Here is a 26407-nt window from a genome sequence, read left to right as displayed (position 1 = left end):
AGGATACGGCCCACCTGATGGTGAGTGGTTACCGTCGCTTCAGCAATGCCAGGGGTAGAGCCAAGCCGCTGCCTACTGCTAAATCGATGTGATGCCTACATTGCGCCCAGCACCACTGAATGTAGTCAAATTTTTACTTGTACAATATAACCAAACTTTACCTCTAAACTCAATTTTTCCTTTTTCAAGCGAGCGCATTGCTCGTCTCTTTCTTGCAAGTACTCTGCGCAGGTTTCGCACTCGTCGTCCAATTCTTTGTACCTCTCCTTTAGATCGTCTAGTTCTTGTTGACATGACAATAGCCGCTCCTTAAGCTGAGACACTTCACTGTCACTGATTACTGATATTGACCTCTTTGGGGAATCGTCAAGTTTTGGATTTTCTGAAATTAAACAGGTAATAATTAAGCGTATTACTTATAATTATTATTTAATTAAATTATTGCCGTATGTATGAAGAGTCAATTTGATCTCGACACTCATTTTATTCAAAGGTAATTGAAGACATGAGTGGATGAAGGGATTACGAACCATTTTAAGATTTTTGAATTTTTACATTGAATGAAGATGTTATGTGCCTATAAACCATATTAGACCTTAAAACTTCGGACTGAAAGGCTATTTTTAGAATTGCATGTGATGAAGGAGTTATGTACGAAGAAAAAGTTCAAGTAACATTAGTTTGTTGCCCGTTTTTACAAAATCATCAAATTGTATCATAATATCCTCTTTATCCACTCATGTCTTCAATTGTATTAATTAAGTTATTATTAATTAAATTATCACTAATAAAATTTTCATTTCGACTATATTAGGTATAGGTATTGGGTATATGTATTAGGTATATATATTAGGTATATGTATATATATATTAGGTATATGTATTAGGTATAGGTACAGGTATTAGATATTAGGTATAGGTATTAGGTTTTATGTTATGTTTATTGAGTCCTCACCGTGGGAAGTATCTCGGCTAGACCGCATTATACTCCGGTGGAAGTCGTGTATACTCTGTCGCCTCCGTCGCGAAGCCTGCACGCTGCCGGGCCGGGACGAGTGCTCCTCTCCTACGTCGCTCTAAACAAGATTAGTAAACGAAGTTATTCCGGGTGCTTGAAAAGCGTGAGTCCGAGCTACCTTTATAATTAATTGACTATATCATATCTTTTTATTTCTCGGTTTTAATTAATCAACAACTAATGTTAAGGCGTGTTAACTTATGGCGGTACATCATGGCGTGGCGAAATGTTGACACACGATGATGTTGATGAAGATTCACCATGGTGTCATGGTGAATAACAATTTTGGTGTAAAACAACAGACACACACCTATTTAACATAAGTAGGATGCTCCTGTAGTAATAAAAAAAATAAAAATAAAAAACTTACATTATCTGATTTTAGTAAACTGTCACGTCTGAAACACAAAATTGACAGACATTAGTCACACATATACTGTAATAAAATTATTAATACTGTATCGACTCTAAGGGCTCTGAGAACATTCATGTGTGGAATAACACAACTTCTGGTCTTTGCTAAAAAAATGTATGGAAAACAACACATTTGGTAAAATGTTTCATGCGCCATCTGTCGTAGGTTGATGATACTATAATTAAAATTTAGTTGTGGAGTCAAAAAGAACTATACAAAGTTTCAGCTCAATCGGATAACAGACGCGAATCCATAGATTGGGGACAGGTATCTTTTTTTTTTTAGGAATTAGAGATAAAATTATTACCCTTTGAGTCGAATAGGTGTGCTTCTGTTTGAATCGTGTCCGTCTACATCCATGAAGAGATCGTCGGGTTGGCGACGCGACTCGAAAACAGCTTCCAAATTGCTTTCTGGAAATCGGAATGAGGTCCTTTAAAAGTGCTTTTTATTTTACTACCTATATCTTATCTTATCTTATCTTATCTTATATCTTTAAACAAGCAATTCTTGTATATATATAATCTGAATCTCGGAAACGGCTCCAACGATTTTTATAAAATTTAGTATACGGGGGAGTTCGGGGGTGATAAATCGATCTAGCTACGATTTATTTTCAGAAAATATTGTTTTATTCGTGTTTTCAATAATCAACTTTATCGTAAATCAACTTTATGACTCCTCCTGACATCTATTGGCGAATAATAATACTATTTTTCATAATTGAGAGCAACTAACTGCTTTAAAGACACAATAACACTAAAGCTATTTCAGCAGATGGCGTTGTTAAGGAACCCAAAGCCAACTAGTATATTTAATTTACAACAAAAGTATTGGGTCATCCCAGATTTGCCCCTATTCTAACTCTAGTCACTATTCCCCCCAATCTACTGTAATGTGTTGATTGTACCTCCCAGGTCACGGTTTTCGTCGCCAAACGTCCTCTTCGAGTCGTGCAGACTGCGGCGGCGGCTCCGGGACGACTTGGACGCGTCGTCTAGCGAAACTGTTGCTGTTTGTTCCGTTCGTATATCAGATTCCAGTTCGGCTATACGACCCTAGAACAAAGCAGGCGCTTTTATGGATTCTGTCAGACTATAGTCATGTCCGTTGCAGGGCCGGACAAACTTAATGCCGGTCCTGGGCACCGGAAAAAAAACCGCACCAATGCTGGAATTTTACTTAAACCTTATAGTTTATATATTTTATTTTTCAAAATTACTAATAACTAATTTATTGCAGAAACTTTATTATATTATATTCCAAAAACATATTTTTTTTTCTTCTAACAATTATATAGTACATTGTGCACCAGGGGAGAAAAGTAGGACATTTCCTCCCGCGTGTAAAATTGCCGTTGAGTTTTTTTTTTTATAACAGCTAAGCAAACGAGCAAGACAGGTCACCTGATGGGTCAGATGATGATGAAGCGAGACTAATGAACAGCATTTCATTTTTATGTATATAGATAGATTACCTCAACAAGATCTTTCTGTGTAGTCAATTGGTTCACCGCTTCTCTGCTTGACTCGAGATCCTTTACCGCCGCATCATAATCTCTCTTCAGAGCTTCATATTTGTTCGTTAGTTCGTTCAATTTAGTTTCTTTCTCTATGAATAGTTTATCGTCTTCCTGTTTCTGTTTTTGAAGTCTGTAAGGATTATAAGGATAAGGATTGCTTGTATTGCAACAAAGATAGGTGGTCTTTTTTTATAGTCCGAGCTGACCGAGCTGACGGCCTATCTGGTGTTAAATAGTTACCAGAGCCCGTGGACATCAACAGCGTACATACCATCATATATCTTGAGACATGACTTCTATAGTGCGGGCTTACAGGACGCCCTATTACCAGTAGTTGCGCAAATTAAAATGTTTGCGGGTTTGATTTTTATTAAAAGATGCTATTCCTACATCGTGAATTTGTGTTAGGTACGTATTTCAACAGAAAAATTGGTAGCTGCCTGCGGGATTCGAACACTGGCGCAGTCGCATGACTCGATACAAATGCACTGTCTTATCTATTGAGTTACATTGCCCTGTGGATATGAACAAATGTATTCCGACCACTGTTAGCTATGGGTGCAACAGTCACACAGTATGAAGAGGGGTTTGTCTCTGTTCCTCACAATATCTGCGGTCTAGATGAGTGGCAAAATCTAACCACGCAATGTATAACAACTTAAAATCAGCCAGCACGCAAATTAGTGGGTTCGCAAAGTCATCCTCTAGATCGGTGTTTCCCAACGTGGGGCCCACGCCCCACAAGGGTGCAATTTGATAATTAAGCGGGGCAATCGCACTAAATTAATATAGAAAATCGGTACTAAAATTATTTTGAATTTGAATTTCAGTTTTTTATTATATGTTTTGAAATATTACTTACTATGTTTTGATAACAATTTCGTGGTGATTTCTTCCTAAAACCTATTATTTATGTTTCTTAAGTGAACAAATAATTTTTTTAATGTTAAAAATTTATATTTGGCATAAAAATATTAGAAATGTTACAGTGGGGCATGGCGCAATAAAGGTTGGGAAACACTGCTCTAGATGCTTTCACTTCACATTGGAGTTTCAAGAACTTACTAGCATTATTAATGAACTATATATGTTTTTCTTAATAAGATAATTAGGGTACTTTGAGCTTCGAGACCGAATTTTTTCACTTACCTCATGATCATTCTGTTTTGGATTTCGGCAGTTTTCTCGTGTGTTTTGATGTTAATTTCGAGACGAGAGCAATCGCGCGTTTTCTCCTCACACTGTTCCTTCAAAGCTAGATTTTGCTCCAACAGTGATTTAGCTTCATCTTTTAAAGTTTCAACAACTACTGTATTCTCTTTGACAGTTTCATTTAACATCAATATATCTGCTTTCATCTTGTCCAGTTCGAAACCGTTTTGTTTTATTACTTGACACGACCTTTCCAATTCTGAAGCTTGAGTTTCTTTTTCTCTTGTTATAACATCATTGAGCGACTTTAGTGAGTTATTTTCTTCTTTTAAGCCGTTTATTGTAGAGACCAGCTCCGTTAATTTATTGTCTTTTTCAGATAGAGACAGCATTTTTTCTTCGTTTTTAGCTATCGCTATTTTAAGTGCATCGATTTCTTCGGATAATATTTTTATTAAATTCAAGTTCGCATTATTTTCGTCTACTTTACTCTTGTACAGTTTCGTTAATTCTTCATGCAATGATTTTACTTCGTTGTGCGCCTCTTCGAGTGTATCGAATTTTAATTTTAGTTCAGATAATTCTTTTTCTTTTTCTTCTAACACTGCTTTCGCCGTACCAGTTTCCAATCTAAGTTTTTCCTTTTCGATTTCGTAATCCGTTCGCGAGAGTTCATACTGTGTTATGAGAGCATCAAACAGAATAGTAATTTTTTTATGCGCCGGTAAGTCCTGATCTAAGTCGCGTGGAATATCTATTTTTAATTTTGAAAGTTTCAAACATTCTTTGGTCAGTATTTCCTTTAATTCATTTTCTTTCTTAACAATATCTATTGTAACCGCTGAGCTGATTTCATGTATTCTTTCTTTCTGTATTCTCAAAATATTACAGGCGTTTTCTTTTTCAATTAATTGACTATTCAGGGATGCCAATTTTTCGTTTACTGATTTTAGTTCCGAAGTGCACTCATTTAAATCTCCTTGTACTTTGGTGTATTTTTCCAAGATTTCATCTAAGTCTATTTGATATTTGTTTATTATGTTATCCATTAGAATTTCAAATACATCTAAGCTGGTAGTTCCGAATTCTGCATCCAGAACAGCAAGTAAGCTATCTTTGTATCTGTCTATGTGATCTTTGCTTTTTTTACTTTCATTATTTATTAATTGTTCGCTAAGGGAATTTAAATTTCTTTTGATTTCGGACATGACCTTGACGGCTTTAGTTTCAAATTCATTGTTTTCTCCAAGTTCTTTGTTTATTATTGAACATTTAGCACTAGTAGTCTCCAACTGGTTCAGTAAGTCATTTTTAGTTTCTTCATAATCCTTAAGCTTATTCACTAGATTTTCAACTTCATTGCCGTGACTCGTTAACAAATGATTATGCAGCATTTTCATAACATCAATTATTTTAATATTTTCTTTTAGATCGTGATCTTCCACTCCTACAATTTCTGTATAATAATTTAGGCACATCGTTTTATCCATTACATAAGACATGTCAAGATTTTTTTCGTCAGCGATTTTAGACAGGTTTGCTGTTGATTGTGGTAAAAAGTTTGCATTTTCAATACTTTCATCTAAATCCATGGTCATATTAGGTTCGTGTAGTTCTAAATGGTTCTTTATTGACGTGAAATCTTCGCAGAGTTCTTTACAATCTTCTCTTCCCGCGTCCAATTCGCTTTGTAGTGTACAAATTTTATTGTATCGTGTTGAAGTATTAGAGTCACTAATGCTTCGATTCAGTTTTGATAGAGTGTTGTCGTAACCGATATGTAAAGATTGTATTAAATTTTCTTTTAATTTACATTGAGCACATATATTTTTAGGTCCAATTTTATTTTCGGATTCATTAACAAGTTTTTCCAAATCAATACATTTTTGTGTAAGACATTCATTATTTTTCTTTAGATCGTCTACTTCTTTATTCAAATTATCACTTTCGGTAACGTTTTCCATTATAAGATTGGAAAGTGTATCATTCTCTTCTTGCAGCTCATTAATTTTTTTACTTTTAGTTTTTAAAGAGTCTGTTAAGTTCTTGATTTCTTTATCTTTAGTGAGGTTTTCCATTTCTAAGGACTTAATTTGGGACATCAGTAGATCTCTCGTTTGTGTTTCCAATATTAAATTTTGATATTTACCCTCCAAAGCACTCTTTTGTTCTTTAATATCGAATAACTCTCCGGATAGCTTTTCAAGTTTTAGATTGATTTCGTTTGAAGATTCTTTTAGACTCTGACACATTTTACAAGAAATTGTTATGGTTCCGGAATCCTGTAACTTTATTGGATTACTTTGTGTTTCTATAATGTTGTCATTTTTACTTTTAGCTCCATCTAATTGGTTACGTAATTTTTCGTTTTCCTCCTTCAAAATTTCTAATTTCTCAAACATAATTCGGTTATCATTATTTAACATTTCGATTTGAGAATTGACATCACTTGCTTCTATAGTTTGGTTGAAATTAGTTTGTATAGAGATTTCATTGATTAGGTTTTGGGTCAAATCTAAACATGTTTGGTCGCAGGCTACCAAGGTACTGTCAGCTGTTGTAAGACTAACATTTGTATCCAGCATTAATAAATCACCATCCAAAACGGATTCGTTTCTTGCAATCGTTGTATTTTTTTCTAAGACATCTGGCAAGGAAAATCTTTTCAAACTACCATTTTCTGATTCGACTAATGTAGGACAGTTTTTTAGGATTGCTAAGAGATCACACAATTGCTTTTTAAACGCTGGCAAATCTCTTTGACATACGTAGTGAAAGCGACCGTGGTGATGTTGTAAACTCTTAACCTGAGAATTGAGTAGTTTATTCTCAGCATACGTTGTCGCGGTGAGTATCGACAAATTAGTTTTATGATTGATAATCTTTTTTTGTAATTCATGAGCTGGTTCTATTAATTTTTGTAGTTCTAAACGAACTAATTCGTGTTCGTCCATTAGTTGTAGGTTAAAGGCTTGTAGCTGTTGTACCTTCTGCGTCAATTTGTCGTTTTTATCTTGTGCAGAAGTCAATTGGGAGGAAAACTCATCACAGTTGCTGCATTTCGTCGTCTCGTCTTTGTCACAAGTCGATATGTCTTTTTTGGTATCATTCGATTGAATGCTATCTAAAATCTTGCTACAGCATATTGTGACAAGACTTTTTGGAGAATAGGCTGATTGCTCTAATGTATTTTCACTGTCTGTGTTCACGCTTATTTCATAAAAATTGTTTACACATTCTTCGTCCTCTTCAGAATCTAAGCTTTCTGCACTTTTTTCAGTTCTTTTATCATGAAGTTTTTTATTTTCCAGTTTTAATTCTTTTTGTTGTTGTTTCATCACGTCATCTAAATCCTCGAATTGGCTTTTCCATTCCATCACTTTAGTTTTCATATCTTCTATCTCGTTACTTTTTTGTTTCAATTCTTCTTTGAGTTGTTTCAACAATGTGCTACTGTCTTTTAAATTTAGTGTTACTTCTTCATTACTACCTCGAACTGTTTGAATTTCAATAAGAAGTTCTTTATTTTCTGTTTCTAATTGTGATAATCTTTCTTTTAAAATGATATTTTGTTCCGTTAGATCTGCAATCTGTTTCTTTGCTTCCCATAATAACTGCGCATTATCATTCTTCTGTGTCTCATTTATTTGCGTGTTTAAATACGTTATGTGATTAGTTATCTTGTCCAAAGTTAGACTAATTCTTTCGTATGTGTTTTCACTCTCATCATCAAGTTCACAGGACAGCTGATTGGAAATTTTAAAATCTGATGCGATTTGAGAAACTTTATTGAACATATTTTCGATAAGCTTGTAACTGTTATTCTCAGTGTCATTGAGTTGCTCCATTAGATGGGTAAGTTGTTCTTGTTTCTCTTCTAACTCGCGTTCTGTTTTGTTGACTTTCTTAGATAAATCAGAGAGTAGTATGTTTTTCTCTTGCATAGTTTCATTAAATTCACGTCGATCACAGATTAACTTTTCATTCAACATATCAATTTCTTGTTTGAAATTTTCGTCCTTCTCTTTAATTTCTGACAGCTTCTCCTCGACGAGCATAGTTTTCATTTCTTCTAAATTTGCAATAAATTTGTCGCGGGCTAATATTTCTAACTCCAATTTTTCTAGTTCTGTTTTACGAGATAGTAATTCTTGTAATAGATTTTGATTTTCAATTTTTAATAAATCCACTTCTTCCTGAATGCAATTTTGTTTATCTACTGCATTATTTAACTGTTCAAAAAGCTTTTCGTTAGCAGTATTGTATTCACTTTTTACACTTTCAAGATATTTTATAGAGTTCCTTAACTCATTAATGTCTGTTTCATTTTTGGTTATTAATTTATCTAACAAGGTCTTTATGGATATATTATCTTTTGTTATTGAATTTTTCTTTAAGTCTATTTCTAGTGCTACTTCTTCTAAAGACTCAAAACCGTTAGTCAACGTATTGATTACTTCTGTTAAACTATCAATAATTTCTGGAACCACCATGACATCACCTGATAAAATTAAGAAAACATCTTGAAGTTTTTTAATGATTAATTTAGCTTTATCTAAATATTCCATTCTGTCTTTATTGTTTTCTTGTAAAGATTCTATTATTATTTCTTTTGAACTAATGTTCTCTTGTAATGTTGTGATTTTCTTGGTCATGGCATCTATTTCATCTGTTAATATTATATTTTTTTCCAATAATTGTTCGACTACTTTTTTTGATTCACCCTCACTTGTATGCATTTGTATGTTTTCTCTTTTTAATGCTTCCAATTCTGATGCACTATCCTCATACAATTTTTTCAAATCATTATGTTTAGTTTCTGCTATTGTTAATTTTTCGGTGAGTTCTTCCTCGACTATTTTACATTTCTCAATCTCTTCTTCCAACTGACGAATCATGCTATTAATTTCATCATTTTTTAGTTCTGCTACAGTTTTGTCTCCAACGCCAACATTTTGTTGTAAACCAGATTTTAATTGGCCAATTTCCTTATAGCATTCTTCAAGTCTAATTTTGAAAGCGTGTATTATGTTTCTAATGTTTTCGTTGTTGGCAAATAGTGTTGCTTCATTGTCAATCATGTTTTGCAAAAGATCGTCTTCTATGTTTAAATTTAATTGGGTCTCTTTACCGGTGAGTTTTATTTGTAACTCCTGTATAACACTGTTATAGGATTTAATGTCGTCGTTTGCAGTATCTAGACAAGATTTTTGGCTTTTTATAGTCGAATTTAATGTTTCTATGGCACATTTAAGCAATCCAATTTCTTCATCTTTATCTGTTAGATTTTCCTTGTAATTGTTTATCATGTCTTGTAATTCTTGACTAGATTTTTCTAAGAACGTGATCGTTTGATTTTGTGCACAGATATCCGCCTGTAATTCTACGATAGTTTGGTTTTTGACGACCAGTTGTGACTGTAAGTCTGAGACTAAATTTGGGGTTGAAGATTCATCTTCTTTATTTGTACTGATTTCTGGACATTTTAAAATCGATTGCTCTTTGAGACTTTGATTTAGGGATATACCTTTAACGAAAAAAGAAATAGGCTTATTTGAATTAAAATTGCGTGTAAAATTAATGTTATCTGCAGAGAATCTTAATGTTTTTTTTTTATTGCTTAGATGGGTGGACGAGCTCACAGCCCACCTGGTGTAAAGTGATTACTGGAGCCCATGGACATTTACAACGTAAATGCGCCACCCACCTTGAGATATAAGTTCTAAGATCTCAGTATAGTTACAACGGCTGCACCACCCTTCAAACCGAAACGCATTACTGTTTCACGGCAGAAATAGGCAGGGTGGTGGTACCCACCCGCCCGGGCTCACAAGAGGTCCTACCACCAGTTTTTGCCTTACCTCCTGTATGTGATTTAGTTTTCAGTTCTTCTACTATCGAAAGCAATTCTTCTTCTCTTTGTTTCGCTTTTTTCTTGAAAGTGTCGTAGCTAACTTCCCAGTCCGTTAGCTTGATGTCAACATCTTTGCAACGGGTTTCTAATTTTTCCTATGATAAAATGAATGTCTTTAGCTAACTATTTACAACTAGGGCGTGGGGAGATTGCGTTTGAGGCCTGAGATAAAAGGTCCAGGTATCGTCCCTACTTTCCGAGAACCAACTAAAATCTCGAGGTGATTGTACTTATGCTTATCATACGTTTACCAGTAGAATCAATTGTTTCTGTTATTTAGCTTAACATTTACTAATAAATCCGTCAAAAAAACCGTTAAAAAAAAAACTGGTCCGTGTGCATAGCTGTTATGAATAGCAGATTAGCACCTGAATGTATTATTTATTATTCTGTTAAACCTTATTTAATCTCATACATACGGATGGAGGCGGTTTGGCTCTGCCCCTGGCATTAATGACGTCCATGAGCGACGGTGACCATCAGGTGGGCCGTATGCTCAACTCCCTAAAATATATTATATCCATAACTAGTCAGGTCATAAGTATTGTCACACAGTAAAAACTTTTCTTTTAGAATGCTGGCCACAAAAAAGTTTATTGAATTCGAATTTCGAATTGTTCATGAAAGTAAAAATGTATACTTTTAGAATTTTACTCATTTTTAAATATGGAGTGGACGCTTAAAGAAGACCGTGTTGCAGTTATTGCGTTGCATCGTTGCGGTTACGCGCCAATTCAAATTTTTAACATACTGAAAAATTTGAATATAACCAAAAGATTCGTTTATCGTACCATCAAACGATACAATGAAGACTCTAGTGTAGATGACAGGTCAAGAAGTGGTCGCCCTCGGTCTGTTAGGACTCCAGCAGTGTTAAAGCTGTGAAGGCGCGAATTCAAAGAAATCCCAAACGTAAGCAGAAACTGTTGGCCCTTCAGATGGGGTTAAGCAGAACCACGGTGAAAAGGGTGTTAAATGAAGACTTAGGGCTTCGGGCATATCGAAGAAAAACAGGACATCGTTTGAATGCTCGTCTAATGGACCTGAGACTGAAGAGATGCCGCGCTTTGTTGAAGCGGTACGCGGGAAAAAAATATCGGGAAATTCTTTTTTCGGATGAAAAATTGTTTACCGTAGAAGAGAGCTACAACAAACAAAATGATAAGGTGTACGCACACAGTAGTGAAGAAGCGAGCAACCGTATTCCGCTTGTCCAATGAGGTCATTTTTCATCCTCGCTCATGGTATGGTTGGGAGTTTCTTATTGGGGCTTAACAGAGGTACATTTTTGTGAGAAAGGTGTAAAAACGAATGCAGTTGTGTATCAAAATACAGTCCTGACGAACCTTGTGGAACCTGTTTCTCATACCATGTTCAATAACAGGCACTGGGTATTCCAACAAGATTCGGCGCCAGCTCATAGAGCGAAGAGCACACAAGCCTATCTGGCGGCGCGTGAAATCGACTTCATCCAGCACGAAGACTGGCCCTCCTCCAGTCCAGATTTGAATCCGTTAGATTACAAGATATGGCAACACTTGGAGAAAAAGGCGTGCTCAAAGCCTCATCCCAATTTGGAGTCACTCAAGACATCCTTGATTAAGGCAGCCGCCGATATTGACATGGACCTCGTTCGTGCTGCGATAGACGACTGGCCGCGCAGATTGAAGGCCTGTATTCAAAATCACGGAGGTCATTTTGAATAAACTTTAGTGTATCAGTGTAACAGAATCTATGTTTTGTTAAGTTCATTTTGGTATATGAATGGTTACATAATGAATAAACCTGTTTCAATTATTTTACATTAAACATGTGACAGAATTTATGACATACACATACATATCGACGCTTGAAAGGCAAACGTGCTAAGCGACAATGCGTGAACTTTACAGTAGACTAATTTAAATTTGAATTACTTGAAAAAAATTCAATTTTAACGAATCTAGCTGTAGGATTGAAATGATTTTAATAGACCTAGAAATATATTCTTTTTGCGCATCGAATATGGTTATTGCCTATCATTATGTATAAAGCAATTATTGTCGCTTAGTCACGTTTGCTTTTCAAGCGTCTATATATTTAATATAGATCCATTACCCTGGAAAAAACATTTTATATTTATCATACAAATATCTTCCCTTGGCGGGATTCGAACCCGCGACCCCCTTGTGTAGTGACCATGTCACTTACCACTACACGAGACGGCCGTTAATTTATGTAATTACAAACACACTGTCCCCATAGCAACTAATAATTATATGCATGTGTTAGCGATAATTATATTTGCAATGATGCTACGTCAGTCTCGGGATCGTCGGGCTGTCGATAGCACGTTAGGTTGTAATCCCAATATACGTTAGTCACTTAACTAAACACGTGTCTTACTAATCCTTGGCCGGGATAGAGACTCAACATACCTTTTCCGAAGTGACATTAACAATTGTGTCTTCTAATTTTTGGATTTTCTTCTTCATATATTCCATCTGTAGATCTTTTTCTTTACTCTGTTTATTGAAAGTCTCCATCTCGTCTTGTAGCATCGTAATAGCATAAGTTTTTTCTTCCAATTTCTCCAACAATTCCGCCTAGAACATATAAATGGTGGTTGTTGTTTTATACGCTCCAATAATTACACTAATCACAGTCAATTTAATTAAGATGTGTTACATCTCAAATTAGGCCACAGCACTCTTTGTGGTACCTGCGGTCTTCAGTATCCGATAAACATCGTACGTGCTAAGATTTTATCTGTGCATTCTTAGTGAGAAAAGAATGCTCCAAAAAAATTTTCTTTATTGCTTATGTGTATGGACGAGCTCACAGCCCACCTGGTGTTAAGTGGTTACTGGAGCCCATAGACATCTACAACGTGAATGCGCCACCCACCTTGAGATATAAGTTCTAAGGTCTCAAGTATAGTTACAACGGTCGCCCCACCCTTCAAACCGAAACGCATTACTGCTTCACGGCAGAAATAGGCAAAGTGGTTGCACCTAGCCGTGTGGACTCACAAGAGGTCCTACCACCGGTTACTAATAGTAAGTAGTATTCAGGATTAGCTGAGTGCTAGCTTAGTACTCTGCTAACAATTAATATATGTGTATTGTGAATGTGATGTTGGTTTGTTATAATTTACTTACAACTCTAGGAGGATAAATTTTCTCTCGTTCAGTTAACTCGACTATGTCTTTGAGATTCTTCTCGGCTCGTTTCGCTGTCTTCCTCAGTACACAAGGAGGCGTCTTCGATTTGTCTGTGGAGATTTGTAACAATAAGTCTTTGCATTCCAACTATCAATCTTTGTCTTTGCAATACAACTCTTTGTTTTTTTGGTATTTTAATATAAATCCATTCTCACATAAACAAGGCACTACTTACATAAGATATCTAAATAGATAAACTGATTCATCAACGCAGAGTACCTAAGTCATTGGGGTTACAAAATTAGAGAAAAATTTGGAAAATTGGATAATTGTTGTCTTTTATGTTGTAAGTTAGAATAATTTAAAAGAACTACTACTATGGAAGGTGAAATAGGTGTTGAAAGTTTATATAAGAATTATACACCTGTGTGTGTGCGTGTATACGGCATGAAAAAAACCAGTTCAAAGATAATAACAATGCGAAGAAACACTTCACCAAAAGCTGAGACTAAATGATGTTAACACTTACCATAGCATTCATGAATAGGTGAACAAGTTTGATTATTTGCTACTTCGTCATCGTCGCTATCTGAAAGCGATTTTAAGTTAAAAAGCATTTCTTTGTAATGAAAGTTGTTAAATGAAAAATGTTATTTTTAGTTTACTAGAAAATGGAAGTGAAATTTTGTTAGGAAAAGTAAAAGAAAAAAAACGTTATTTCCTGATTTCCCTCCAATATTTATTGTCGCAAGAAATTTTTCTAAATTTTTTATTTTATTTATATTAATATAAAGATACGGCCAGATATGGATGAAGACGATGATTGAATAATAAAAGCTTGCTAGTACTTGAATAGTTGGATTATATTCATTATGGTCCCTTATTGCGCAATATTTTTTTTTAATAGTTAAAATGTAAATACAAGAAATGAATATACAGGTTTAAAGATATTGAAAAAAGTACGAGAGTTAGAAATAAGTATTTTTCCCATGAAAACCATCAGCAGAGACAGTTAAGCTTGTAGCTGAATAAAATTCAAAGAAGTACCGAATTTTTTTTTAATAGTTAAAATGTAAATACAAAAAAATAATATACAGGTTTAAAGATATTGAAAAAAGTATGAGAGTTAGAAATAAGTATTTTTCCCATGAAAACCATCAGCGGAAACAGTTAAGCTTGTAGTTGAATAAAATTCAAAGACGTGACGAAAATTGTTTTTTATTACGATTATATACGAAATTGTGTTTTACGGAAAAATAGTTAAACTTTAATACTGCTGTGTATAGTGCAACATTTTTTATTTAGACAAACAAGTTTAATAACACAAACCACCACATACCACAATTAATACGTTCGCAAAACTTTGATAAAAAAAAACTTCGTGGTCTGGGCACCATTCCCAGATGGCACATGCTCTGTGCCACCACGCGCGTCGCAGGTTGCGGATAGCGAAACGGCTTCCAGATATGGATGCTAGCTGCCATGTGCAGTCGCGGACAATTGAGCGGTCCATTTCGAGGGGCACCGGGATTTCTCGTGGCGGGGAAGTCTCTATAAAGCGGTGCAAAACCCAATGACATCTGGACGTCAGTGGCGAGTAGGAGCCGCCACTCTAATCAAAGCTCGGACCCGGGGAGACCATCCTCGAAAGCCTTGGTTGGCTGTTGGTCTAGGAGACGGTATTCCGAATAACAAACCAAGTGCTGCCTTGTACATAGGTGTTGGCTCACCAAAGGCTAGGTCGTCTGCCCGATTGTAGGCATAAATAAAATTAAATATGGAAGCAAGATTTAAGAACAAACTACCCCAGGAGGGTTCCAGCTCTTGTATCAAGGCTGGGGAATCCCTCTCTGAGCAGAGCCCAGTGCGAAACTCAGGCTGCCCCACGGATTCTGGGGGGGGCAAAATTTTGCAATCCCATGAAGATAGGAACAAAACGAAAATTTTATCACAACAGATATTCCATAAAGGAATGTTTAATAATAAACCACAACCTACGCCAACTAATAAACAGACAGAAGACTGGAACGACGTACTTAGAAGCAAAAGACTACGGTCTAGTCCGGACAATCATGGAGTTTTAAAGCAAAAAAAAATTGATACATACTGGCTCTCAAATCCATTTTCTACATCAAACAGATTTGCTAATCTTGAGGTTGATAGCCCCGGCGAACCCACGGATAAAACCGATACTGTGGTGAAGTTACCTAAACCACCCCCAATATTTGTAGACAGAGTGAGCAATATAAAGCCTCTTATAACACTTTTAAACAATGTTGGAGATGATAGTTATGAACTTAAAGTGTTACCAAACGAACGTGTTAAAATTCAACCAAAAGCTCCTGATACTTACATAAACATAGTCAAAGAACTTGAGAACAAAAAAACTGAATTTTATACATACAAACCAAAGGAAGACAGAAACTTCAAAGTGATGCTAAAAAATATGCATCCATCTACTGATCCAGAGGACATAAAAGAAGCTCTGTCGCTCCTTGAGCATGAATGTACAAATATCTGGAATGTTAAACGCAGGATCACTAAGGAACCTTTACCCATGTTTACGGTGGAACTCAAACAGAAAGAAAATAACAAATCTATCTACGACATAAAATCCCTCCTTCACTGCAGAGTAATATTTGAGCCTCCAAGACCTAAACGAGAAATACCACAGTGTGGAAATTGCCAACAATATGGTCACACTAAAACCTATTGTAGAAGGAGTCCGAAATGCATAAAATGTGCAGGAGACCACCTATCAGCCAAATGTAGTCGGAAAACTAGATCTGATGATGTTAAATGCGTTCTTTGTGGTGGAAATCATCCTGCAAATTACAAGGGATGTAGCATCTATAGGGAGTTAGAGAAAATCAGGTTTCCATCACAATATGAAAAGAAAAAGACACAGATTGCATACAAAATGTCTAAACAACAATCTAATCCTCAACTCAGCCAGCGAAACCCTACATATAGTGAAGTGTTAGCTGGCTACCCAATAACAGCTCACTTATCAGAAAATATGCCTACATCTAATAATAATAATAATTATAATCATAATACAATCAATCATAATACAAATGGAAATAATAAATATAATGAAACCTACAATAATAGTAATGACATACGGGAGTTAATGGATATGATGAAACAGATAATGACACAACTAACAACAATGACTAATCTAATTATATCTCTAACAACAAAACTTATACCAAGTTCGATTCCATCAAAATAGTTTTATGGAACGCCAATGGCCTGTCACAACACACCTTAGAGGTTAAAAAATACATTGAAGTAAACAAAATAGACATATTTCTGATCTCAGAAACACACTTCACCAAGATGAGTTACTTCAATATACCAAATTATAATGTGTATCACACTATGCACCCAGATGGCTCCGCCCACGGAGGAAGTGCAATTATAATCAGAAGTAACATCAAGCACTATGAAGGATCTCATTACTGTACTGATATAATACAAGCAACAAACATCGTTGTTCAAGACTGGGTGGGACCCATCACCATATCGGCACTTTACAGCCCTCCAAAACATAACATTAAGAATGAAGATTATGAAAAGTTTTTTAATTCCTTAGGACATAGATTTATGGCTGGTGGAGATTATAATGCTAAGCATACAAGCTGGGGGTCTCGAACTGTGACAACGAAGGGAAGACAGTTACTTTCTTGCATTGAACGACTAAGATTAAATGTTTGTTCAACTGGCGAGCCAACATATTGGCCGAGTGACAAAAGGAAGGTACCAGACTTGTTAGATTTTTGTATCACAAAAGGCATCAATAATGCATGTATAGAGTGTACATCCAGTTTTGATCTCTCATCTGATCACTCCCCAGTCATAATAACGCTCAGTCGAAATATAGCCAGGAAAATGAAAACATGTAGACTGCATTCTTGCAGGACCGATTGGGATTACTTTCGTGTATTGGTATCTGGCTCTTTGGACATCAATCTACCTCTAAAAACAGAGGATGACATTGCGGATGGTGTTGAACATTTTAACTTTGTTGTACAACATTCTGCTTGGCAGGCGACACCCGCCCCACCAATTGTAAAACCATCGCAATGTTCTCTTTCAATCAAAACGTTGTTATCAGAAAAAAGGCGATTAAGAAAACGATGGCAAACTACGAGGCATCCTGATGACAAAAAAATATTTAATTACAGTATTACAAAATTGAAAATACATTTGGCTCGTGAGAGAAACGAAAAAACAAATACATATATGCAAGAGCTGGATGCCACATCGAAAACAGACTATTCGCTATGGAAGGCTACCAAATACCTTAAACGTCCTATAAACCACCAACCTCCTCTACGGAAATCTGATGGAACTTGGGCCACTAGCGATCTAGACAAAGCTAAGGCCTTTGCTGAACACCTGGATTATGTATTTACACCAAATGCGATGGATAATTCGGCTATGCCTCCCAATGAATCGGAATTGAATGAGCATGTTATTGAGGTTTCCTTCAAAAAAATTCGTAAATCCGAAACAAGATCTGTCATAAAGAATCTTGACCCTAATAAATCACCAGGATATGATCTAATAACAGCAACTATTTTAAAAGAGTTACCTCAAGAGGGAATTACTTTCTTGACCCAATTATACAATGCTATTTTCAGACTTAAGTTTGTGCCTCACTTATGGAAGGTAGCTCAAATTAAGATGATACCTAAACCTGGAAAAAGTGGCGAGGACGTGAAATCTTATCGTCCTATCAGTTTGCTCCCTGTACCGTCCAAGGTCATGGAGATTCTGTTTCTTACAAGATTGAATCCTATTATTGAAACGAAAAAACTAATCCCAGATCATCAGTTTGGCTTTAGACGGAAACATAGTACAATCGAACAAATTCACAGACTTGTTGAATATATTAATAGAGCTTTTGAGGGAAAAAAATACTGCACGGCTGCCTTCCTAGATATATCTCAGGCCTTCGACCGAGTTTGGCATGAAGGACTCTTACTCAAAATTAAAAAGAAGATCCCTTCCAACTTCTATTTTTTCATTGAATCTTATTTGAGTAGCCGATATTATTTTGTTAAACACGGCGATGAAATATCGCCTCTCCATTCAATTAATGCCGGTGTTCCCCAAGGCAGTGTCATTGGGCCCACTTTATATCTATTGTATACAGCTGATTTGCCCGAAACTGATGGTACGATAATGGGAACTTTTGCTGATGACACCGCAATAATGACCATGGACGATGATCCAAACGAAGCTTCTTATAAACTACAGAACAGCCTTAATAATATCAACACTTGGCTAAAAAAATGGTGTATCAAAGCGAATGAATCTAAGTCTGTACAAGTTACTTTCACCACTCGAAGACAAACTTGTCCTGCAGTCACCTTGAATAATATAGAGATCCCGCAATCTGAAAATGCAAAGTACTTAGGGATGTACCTGGATAGGAGACTGACTTGGAGAAAACATATATTAACCAAGCGTCTTGCGGTGGGTCAGCAAATACGTAAATTGTATTGGCTTCTTAATAGAAAGTCTCAACTGTCAGTTGAAAACAAGCTTTTACTATACAAATCTGTTATTAAACCCATTTGGTCATATGGCATCCAATTGTGGGGTACTGCGTCAAACTCAAATATTGAAATACTTCAAAGATTTCAATCAAAAACGCTCAGGATGATAGTGAACGCACCATGGTATGTTACAAATGAAAGAATCCATTATGATCTTGCCATAAGAAAAGTCAAACATGAAGTAATCCATCGAGCTAAAGCATATTGTGTAAGATTGGAAGCCCATCCGAATAACCTTGCTAAGCATTTAATGGACAACCTAATGACTACTAGAAGACTCAGAAGAAGAGTGCCTCAAGATCTACTAGATCTACTGTAGATTAATTGATATGGACATGTCAATGGACATTGTGCATGCACCGCCGAAATTCTTTTTATCAAAACTACGGTTGAATGTCTTACGACAGCTTACTGTATAGAATAAACTAAAAAAAAAAAAAAAAAACAATATTGAGGTTCATAATTTAGTAATACATCCCAAACTCAATGTTTTTATTCTCAAAGTGTATGTAGCAATACATACCGAACTCAGTGGTTTTATTCTCAAAGTTTAGTAATACATACCGAGCTCGATGATTTCATCCTCAAAGTTGACTCTCTTGTCACCAGGGGGCGGGGTGACCATCCGTGAAGTTTCTTCAGGAACAGTGGATAAGGTTCCCGGACGTTGTAACGGAGCTAAGTCTGATGAACAACCGCCTAACGTCATCGGGCTACAACAAGGCAAAATATTTCAATTCCTAGCAAATTTTTTTTAAGTCGCAGTTGGTACTATGTGTTTACCGGAGCTCATAGATGTCAAAACAAGAATGCCGTGGTCCGTCTTGAGACATGAGTCAACTGTAATACAGTATTACAGTAGATAATACTCACCCACTTTTTGAGACCGGGCTGCTGCCGATATACATTATTAAGAACTGAACTATTGTACTAATTTATTTAGCACTAACCGTACTCGCACGCTTCGCTGGGCATTTAAAATTAAGATTATTATTTATTGTCATTATTATGAGGGAGTCCAACACTCATATAAATATTAGCCTATCCATTAAGTACATGTATTTTCTAAATGGATACCAAGTTTCAAGTCAATCGGATGCATGGTTCAGTAGTTATAACGGAACATCCGTAAAAACCACTGTAGATTTATATATTAGTATAGATATAGATTAAGGATGCGAACTAAGCACATAATTAGTTTTATATAAATTATAACGTACTTGTATTTCAAGACAGGAGTACAAAACCTCGGGATGCTAGTTGTGGATTCTTCGACCGAGTGCAAAGCCGATATTGTAATCCTGCGTTGAGGATGTTTGCGACGGGTGCTGATGATGTCTTCAGTAGAATGTCGCGTTACGCCACTTAATATTAGCCTCTGTAATCCCGCTATCTGTTTCTGGAGGTTGTAGTTGTCTTGCTGCAAAAGATTTAGAGTAAATTTAAATCATGCTTTGAAGATTTCGTGGCGCGTGGTAAGGGAGAAATGTGGATTTTCAAGATCAAGCTAACCTCAGAGTGAAATTTTGCGTTTTATACTAGATATATAGAGTGGACACTAATTGCATTAATATAATCGATACTATCACTAGTATTTGTACTCACGAACGGTGTTCTGTCACCAAAAAAATTATTGAAATGAATTTTGAACTGTCAATCAACATGACCTCTGTTTGTAACAGTATTATGATCTAGAAGGATCGATCCAAAACTTTAAATGAGCACAGTAGGGTTCACATTGGACAACATCCTTTGAATGGACATTTTTGGTAGATATTATTTGTACTCTTTCTATAATATCCATATATTATAATTAATTAATTAATCCATATTAAATACAAATATTCATAATATCCAAACGGATATCCGCTACTAGTAATGATTGCTAATAGATCCCGAAAATATAAGAAATGAGGAGTGGTCTCCTTATGGGTGAGAAGGATCATGATCATGTAATGGCTCACTTAGTCATTATGGCATTAGAAATTATTGACAGGGCATCATGCTTAACATCACAAGCGGGCAGGGTACCGAAGAAAAAAACGAAGGGTACCGAAGACAAACAGTTAGGAGAGATGAAATGAGATTTTATGTACGTTTTTAATTTTTATATTCCTATCAATTTGACGACGTCGAAAACTCTTGGTTTATTAAATGATATCAAAGTCTAATAACAGCGAATCTCTACTTACTGAAGATGAGATACAATAGTACTTGAGATACAATAGTAAACAATATACTTTTATTTCACCTACTTATCTGCCAGTAAGCCCCAGTGGCTAGTCTGGCTTTACCTTGGTTGGCAGGCGATCTCAAGGGCCTCAGTCTGAGAAAATTTCTAACATCTGCCCTAGCAAGAGCAGTGCTTCTCTGAACCTTCCAGCGGATCGGAATCGCGACCCACTGAGAAGATCCGGCGAGAAGCTCAGTGGACAACAGTATACGAAATATATTTACCTCAAGATGTTTCTTGCATTCAAGTTCAGTTTGGAGGGCCCCAAGTTTCTTAGTTAACTGCTGGATCATTGTAGCGTTACTCTGTACTTCATTCAAAATAGGTTCGTTCTTTATAAATTTCGCACGGTTTCCGAATCTGAAAAAAAAAACATTCAGTTCACAAATGCCTTTTACTACAATGAATAAATTTCTTCATTTAATACAAAGAAACCCGCGAATGATAAAATATCTAACTTAGCGTATAGGATGTTTAAAAATAAATAACTTGAAAATTGTGGGTATTCTTGTGCCTCTTGAAGCAGTCCTACGGTAATGATTTTTATTTGTTAAACGGTATCAATGAATGTTGTCGACGGTGAAAGGAAATTATGTTTTTTTTAATTGTTTAGATAGATGGACGAGCTCACTACCCACCTGGTGTTAAGTGGTTACTGGAGCCTACACCTACAATGTAAATGTCGCCACCCACCATGAGATATGAGTAATAAGGTCTCAGAATAGTTACAACGGCTGCCCCACCCTTCAAACCGAAACGCATTACTGCTTCATGGCAGAAATAGGTAGGGTGATGGTACCCTACCCGTGCGGACTCACAAGACGTCTTACCATCAGTAATTACGCAAATTATAATTTTGCGGGTTTGACTTTATTAGACGGTGTTATTCCTTCACCGTGGAAGTCAATCGTAAACTTTTGTTAAGTACATATTTCATTAGAAAAATTGGTACCCGCCTGCGGTATTGAATGGGGATGCGGAATGATCTCAAACAACTCTTTTTGTTCTTCCTCGCTGACGGGAGTATCTCTCTAGCTATCATGCATCCATCCGAGCTCTTTTAATGGTTTAAAAAGGTTCATAAATCAGTTTTTCTACGATAATATGTTATCAATGATATAAATAAGTTTTGGCTAAGATACCCTTTAGTAACTGCCTCTTAGTTTAAGTTTAATAAAATAAGGAGTGGGAAAAAAGAGATATATGTGTATCGTTTTGTTTGTGGCCTACAGAGTAACTGTACGGTTGTACTACAGCAGGGGTTGCCAAACTTATGTTGTTTACTGCCCACTTTGAGAATAAATTAATTTTTAGCGTCCCCATTTTTTCACCTACTTAAAAACCACTATAGCGAGAGCTCAGTCGGTGTCTAAGAGTCCTCCTAGATGAAATTACAAATCGCTTCCCAAACTTCTACACAACGACCCTTTTTTCTGGGTTTCTTACCACCCCCCTTTGGGCCTTCAGCGCCCACAAGGGGGCGTTATCGACTACTTTGGGAAAGGCTGAACTACAGGGCTTACTGTAAGGTAGAAATTGTTTCTTCTAGAGCAGCTGGTGTAACTGCACATATGATACTTGTTTTAGCATTCCCACCGAGTGAGTTCTGTAGTATTCTTGTTAATTTGCTGTCACGGTAGTTGTTGAACCTGTAACCAAATTGCTTGCTTACTTAATTTTTCTTAGAATTCATGGAAATTTATGTAAATGAAATCTAATGAAAATAAATTAGTTAGCAAAAAATATACTTGTAGCATCAATTGAGACTTTTTCACATTTTAAAGTCAGACTCATAGTTGTACAATGTCAATTGTTCCGCTTAGGTTTTATTCGAGGTCAATACAAGAAACGGACACTATAGACTGGTGCTGCACATAAAAGCTATCTTGATAACTTTGTATAGGTACGTTACCTGTACAAAGTTATACCGCCACTTTCAATAAAATGACTAACTTATTGAATTCTTCATTTTGGCCATCCTACTAATGACAAAACAATATGACCTAAAAATAATACTTTTCCTTTTCTGAGTCACTTTGTTGTAATGCAAGGTATAACTTTTATTAGTTAATAAGACATATTTCAAATGTGACTTTCGACCATGAAGGTTCCATATTATCAGTCATCAAAAAATATGAAATATCTTAGTACTGTTTGTATGTAGTGGTTAACTCAAAGCCGGCAACGCTCGTCCACCAGGACGCGTAAAACCATTTAAACACCACCACTGGACGGCACTTCTATTTTAATCATATAGGTTTTCTGTGGTATTAGTCTAACAATAATCACTAATTTTGAACAGGAAAATAATACTTTTACTGTAGCGTTAATATTACTGAGGTGTTTAAGTAATAGTTACTGACTCACTTAATGGGAATAGAAGTTTCACCTGCTATTGTCAATAGTAACAATTAAATAGTGTTTATGGAGAAATACAGAGTGTCTCAATAATACTGGCTAGTGTTGTGGCTAAAAACACCATACTAATTGTTTTATGATACGTAGTTGAATCACATTTAAAGGAGTTTAAAAAAGATATATCTTTATATAAATAAATAAAAAACATACTGCCCAGGATTCTCAGCAAGTTTTTTGATGACCAAAGCAAGGGCAGACAGCGATTTATTAATATGGGTTCCTTCTTTAAAACGTAAGCCCTTAGCACCTGTTTGTCCTGCACGTTCAGAGCCCGCAAGATCAACTAGATTCAGCTGTGATACGTTAACGCTACCAACCTCCTCTTTACCTTCAACATGTTCTTTAGATTCAATAGTCTGTGAAAAAATATTGTAGTATTAGAATTTACAGTACTGGATTTATTATTGTAGGCTGCTTAACTTGGAATGGACTTCCAAGTATTATTATTCAGTTCTAAGCATTGGCAGGATATATGTTTATCTACTTTACTTTACTATATGTAGCAAAATAATGCCTACGTATTTCGGAATCTGGGTTGTGATGACGTATTTTCACAGTATGTGGGACTTGACGATCTGCAGGTGTTGGGAGATGACCGCGGGGCCAAGCAAAACTTAGGGCCCTACCGCACTAAGCGACTCTCCTGCACTCTTACACCCGACGTCCGATCTCCGTCCGGGGTCAGAACCCGGTCAGGGTAGGGGGGTTTCCGCGGTCAACACTATATGTCCTGGTGAAACTGGAAAGGCCTCCGGGCCACCAGTAATCCTTTAATCCTAAAAAAAAAACATGAGACGCCAACCCGTGGACGCCCGACCGACGGGTCGTAGAGGCGATAGCCGACGACCAACGACGCCTGTCTCCGCGGTACGGCGGTTCTACCAGGCTGCCCGGGCGATGCCGCTGGTGTTCCGGGATACCCGCTGGGCCAGAACCAGCCTGCCGGGTCGGAACGCGGTACGCCGCCGACCAGGTTGCTCTTCCACAGTATGTTCGGCGATGACAGCGACGAAGACAATGCGGACCGCCGACGCGTCGTCCTCCTGGTGCCAGCGCGTTAGAGTGACGGTAGCGTGCGGTGCAGCTTCAACTTCCTCAGGCTGCCCCGTGACCATCACCGGGAGGAGACTGCCTCCCCACAGGGGCCGGAGCTGAACAAACGCCCTCCTCCGACCCCTGGCTCGGCGACGGCGGCACGGCACCGAGAAGAAAGAAGAGCTCGCGCTCTCCTATTCCACCGCCTCCTGCGAGATGGTGAACTCGCAGAAGTAGACCATCGCCTGCTAGGACTCGTCGCCGCCGAGCATCGTAGCCACGACGGTCGGAAGCGACAAGTCTGGTCCTATTTTTGCAACGAGGATGCGGCGCTGCTCCGTGAAAGCGGGGCAGTACGCGAGCATGTGCTCCGCCGTGTCCTCGTTACGCAACTGCAATGGTGGCACTTCGGCGCCGGCTCTCTCCGGGCGACGAGGTCCAGATAACGGCCCGTACAGCCGTGTCCGTGAGCACCTGCGTCGCCCAGAAGGTGAGACGTCCTCAGTCGCGATTCACCCAGTCCAAGAGAACCGGGCGGATCGCCTCGACGGTCCGTCGCCCAAAGGAGGGGTCCGCCAGGCGACAAGACCACGCTTCGAGCTTTCGCGTCCGAACTTTCGCCGCGCCGGGATGCGGCTCCCCCCTGGAGCGGATCGCAACGCCACGCGTAATCCGCAGCAAGCGTCTCCACTTCCAGGTCCCAGGGAGTCTAGACTACAACCTAGCTTAAGAGCGCTTTTACGTACGCTTTTTTGTACGAAATTCTGCAGCACTAACTTGCTTAAGGCTAACATGTTCTGCTATACCACATTATAAGTTTAATTAGAAATTAATTCACAAAAAGGTTACGTTTTGTTAAAGATTTATTTTAGGTATAGATTTTAGATAGAATTTCTTCAGTAGTGCATTAAGTACTAAATGTTGACTTACTATTTGAAAGATAGAATGTGATCTGCTACTTTTCTCATTCATATTTGTTGACCCTGTTTGCCGATTTGCTTCACCCTAAAACAAAGATTCTACTATTTATCTGTTAAGTTAATTTTACTTTGTATCATTGTTAGCCTAAGATGCTAATCTAAATACGGGCGGACGGGTAGGTGAGATCACAAGGCTCAACCTATGAGAACTTTCTAATACTAGCCCTAGCAAGAGCCTCCTTTTTTTTACTTATATCTTCGAATCGAAATCACGACCTATTGAGAACATCAGATCAGAAACTCAGTAGGTTTTGTCTAAGGGCTAGACTGCACGTTGAAGTATTTAATGAGTTCAATGTTATGTTATTAGAGGTGACCACGTTAAAGTTATCTTGTCGCCTCACATTCGAATGCTGTAGGGTATATATACTCTATATGGGATATATATGACACTATTGTCAATATATATGACAAAACAAATTCATCTGTAAAATTGTGAGCTTCCCAAGGAAGATCAGTGGCAGATGAGAAACCATTAAACATATAGTGTTAATGAAATACAATAACTGATTAAAATATAACTTAGTGAGTAATTGAAATATTGAATCTTTTGTTTACCTGTTTTATAATTTCCAGTACTTCTTCAGGCGAGGAAGTGACTTTCTCAGTTGCATCCACTTTAATACCTTGTAAAGTGTCATGGATCTTTATGTTGTCTTTTTCAATGTTAAGAAGATCTTTTACAGTTTCATTATAGATTTCTATGTAAGATACTCTGAAATATTTAATCATTATTTTTATTTACATCACCAGATAAACTTAATATCTTCTGACCTAGGAATAAATATCAAATAATATTAAGCTTCTTTTGTAACATGACTAAAACCAATATCATATTACGACATGCAAAAAACAACCTTGAAATCTGGATCCAGTATCCAAAATTCAATAATCTAAACTAATACCAATTACAAACAGTGTACTTTTTTATTGCTTCAATGGGTGGACTAGCTCACGGCCCACCTGGTGTTAAGTGGTTACCAGAGCCCATTGAAATCTACAATGTA

The 26407-nt window shown here is 36.9% G+C and overlaps 2 protein-coding genes across 4 annotated transcripts in view; one reads left to right on the top strand and one right to left on the bottom strand.

Annotated features, from left to right (window-relative positions):
* Positions 1 to 26407, top strand: part of LOC134199939 (uncharacterized protein K02A2.6-like) — a 933609-nt gene that overhangs the window by 86912 nt on the left and 820290 nt on the right. The window lies entirely within an intron of this gene.
* Positions 1 to 26407, bottom strand: part of LOC101743227 (kinesin-related protein 4) — a 33959-nt gene that overhangs the window by 6204 nt on the left and 1348 nt on the right. Inside the window, exons 3-20 of one of the 2 annotated variants that reach the window (XM_038015178.2) lie at positions 25959 to 26115; positions 25351 to 25425; positions 23536 to 23741; positions 22491 to 22616; positions 21192 to 21327; positions 19955 to 20154; positions 19299 to 19447; positions 13694 to 13753; positions 13162 to 13274; positions 12439 to 12606; positions 9969 to 10116; positions 4105 to 9634; positions 2911 to 3085; positions 2344 to 2491; positions 1741 to 1846; positions 1389 to 1416; positions 956 to 1076; positions 162 to 382 (exon numbers count right to left, since the gene is read on the bottom strand). In XM_038015178.2, the coding sequence (XP_037871106.1) occupies positions 162 to 382; positions 956 to 1076; positions 1389 to 1416; positions 1741 to 1846; positions 2344 to 2491; positions 2911 to 3085; positions 4105 to 9634; positions 9969 to 10116; positions 12439 to 12606; positions 13162 to 13274; positions 13694 to 13753; positions 19299 to 19447; positions 19955 to 20154; positions 21192 to 21327; positions 22491 to 22616; positions 23536 to 23741; positions 25351 to 25425; positions 25959 to 26115 (7867 nt within the window). The remainder of the gene's footprint in view (positions 1 to 161; positions 383 to 955; positions 1077 to 1388; positions 1417 to 1740; positions 1847 to 2343; positions 2492 to 2910; positions 3086 to 4104; positions 9635 to 9968; positions 10117 to 12438; positions 12607 to 13161; positions 13275 to 13693; positions 13754 to 19298; positions 19448 to 19954; positions 20155 to 21191; positions 21328 to 22490; positions 22617 to 23535; positions 23742 to 25350; positions 25426 to 25958; positions 26116 to 26407) is intronic. The other variant, XM_021349088.3, reaches the window with a different exon arrangement.

The sequence above is a fragment of the Bombyx mori genome, chromosome 13 (assembly GCF_030269925.1).
Source record: "Bombyx mori chromosome 13, ASM3026992v2".
NCBI classification, from domain to species: domain Eukaryota; kingdom Metazoa; phylum Arthropoda; class Insecta; order Lepidoptera; family Bombycidae; genus Bombyx; species Bombyx mori.
Note: the sequence above shows the minus strand (reverse complement) of the source record. Positions and strands in the feature narration are given on the sequence as shown.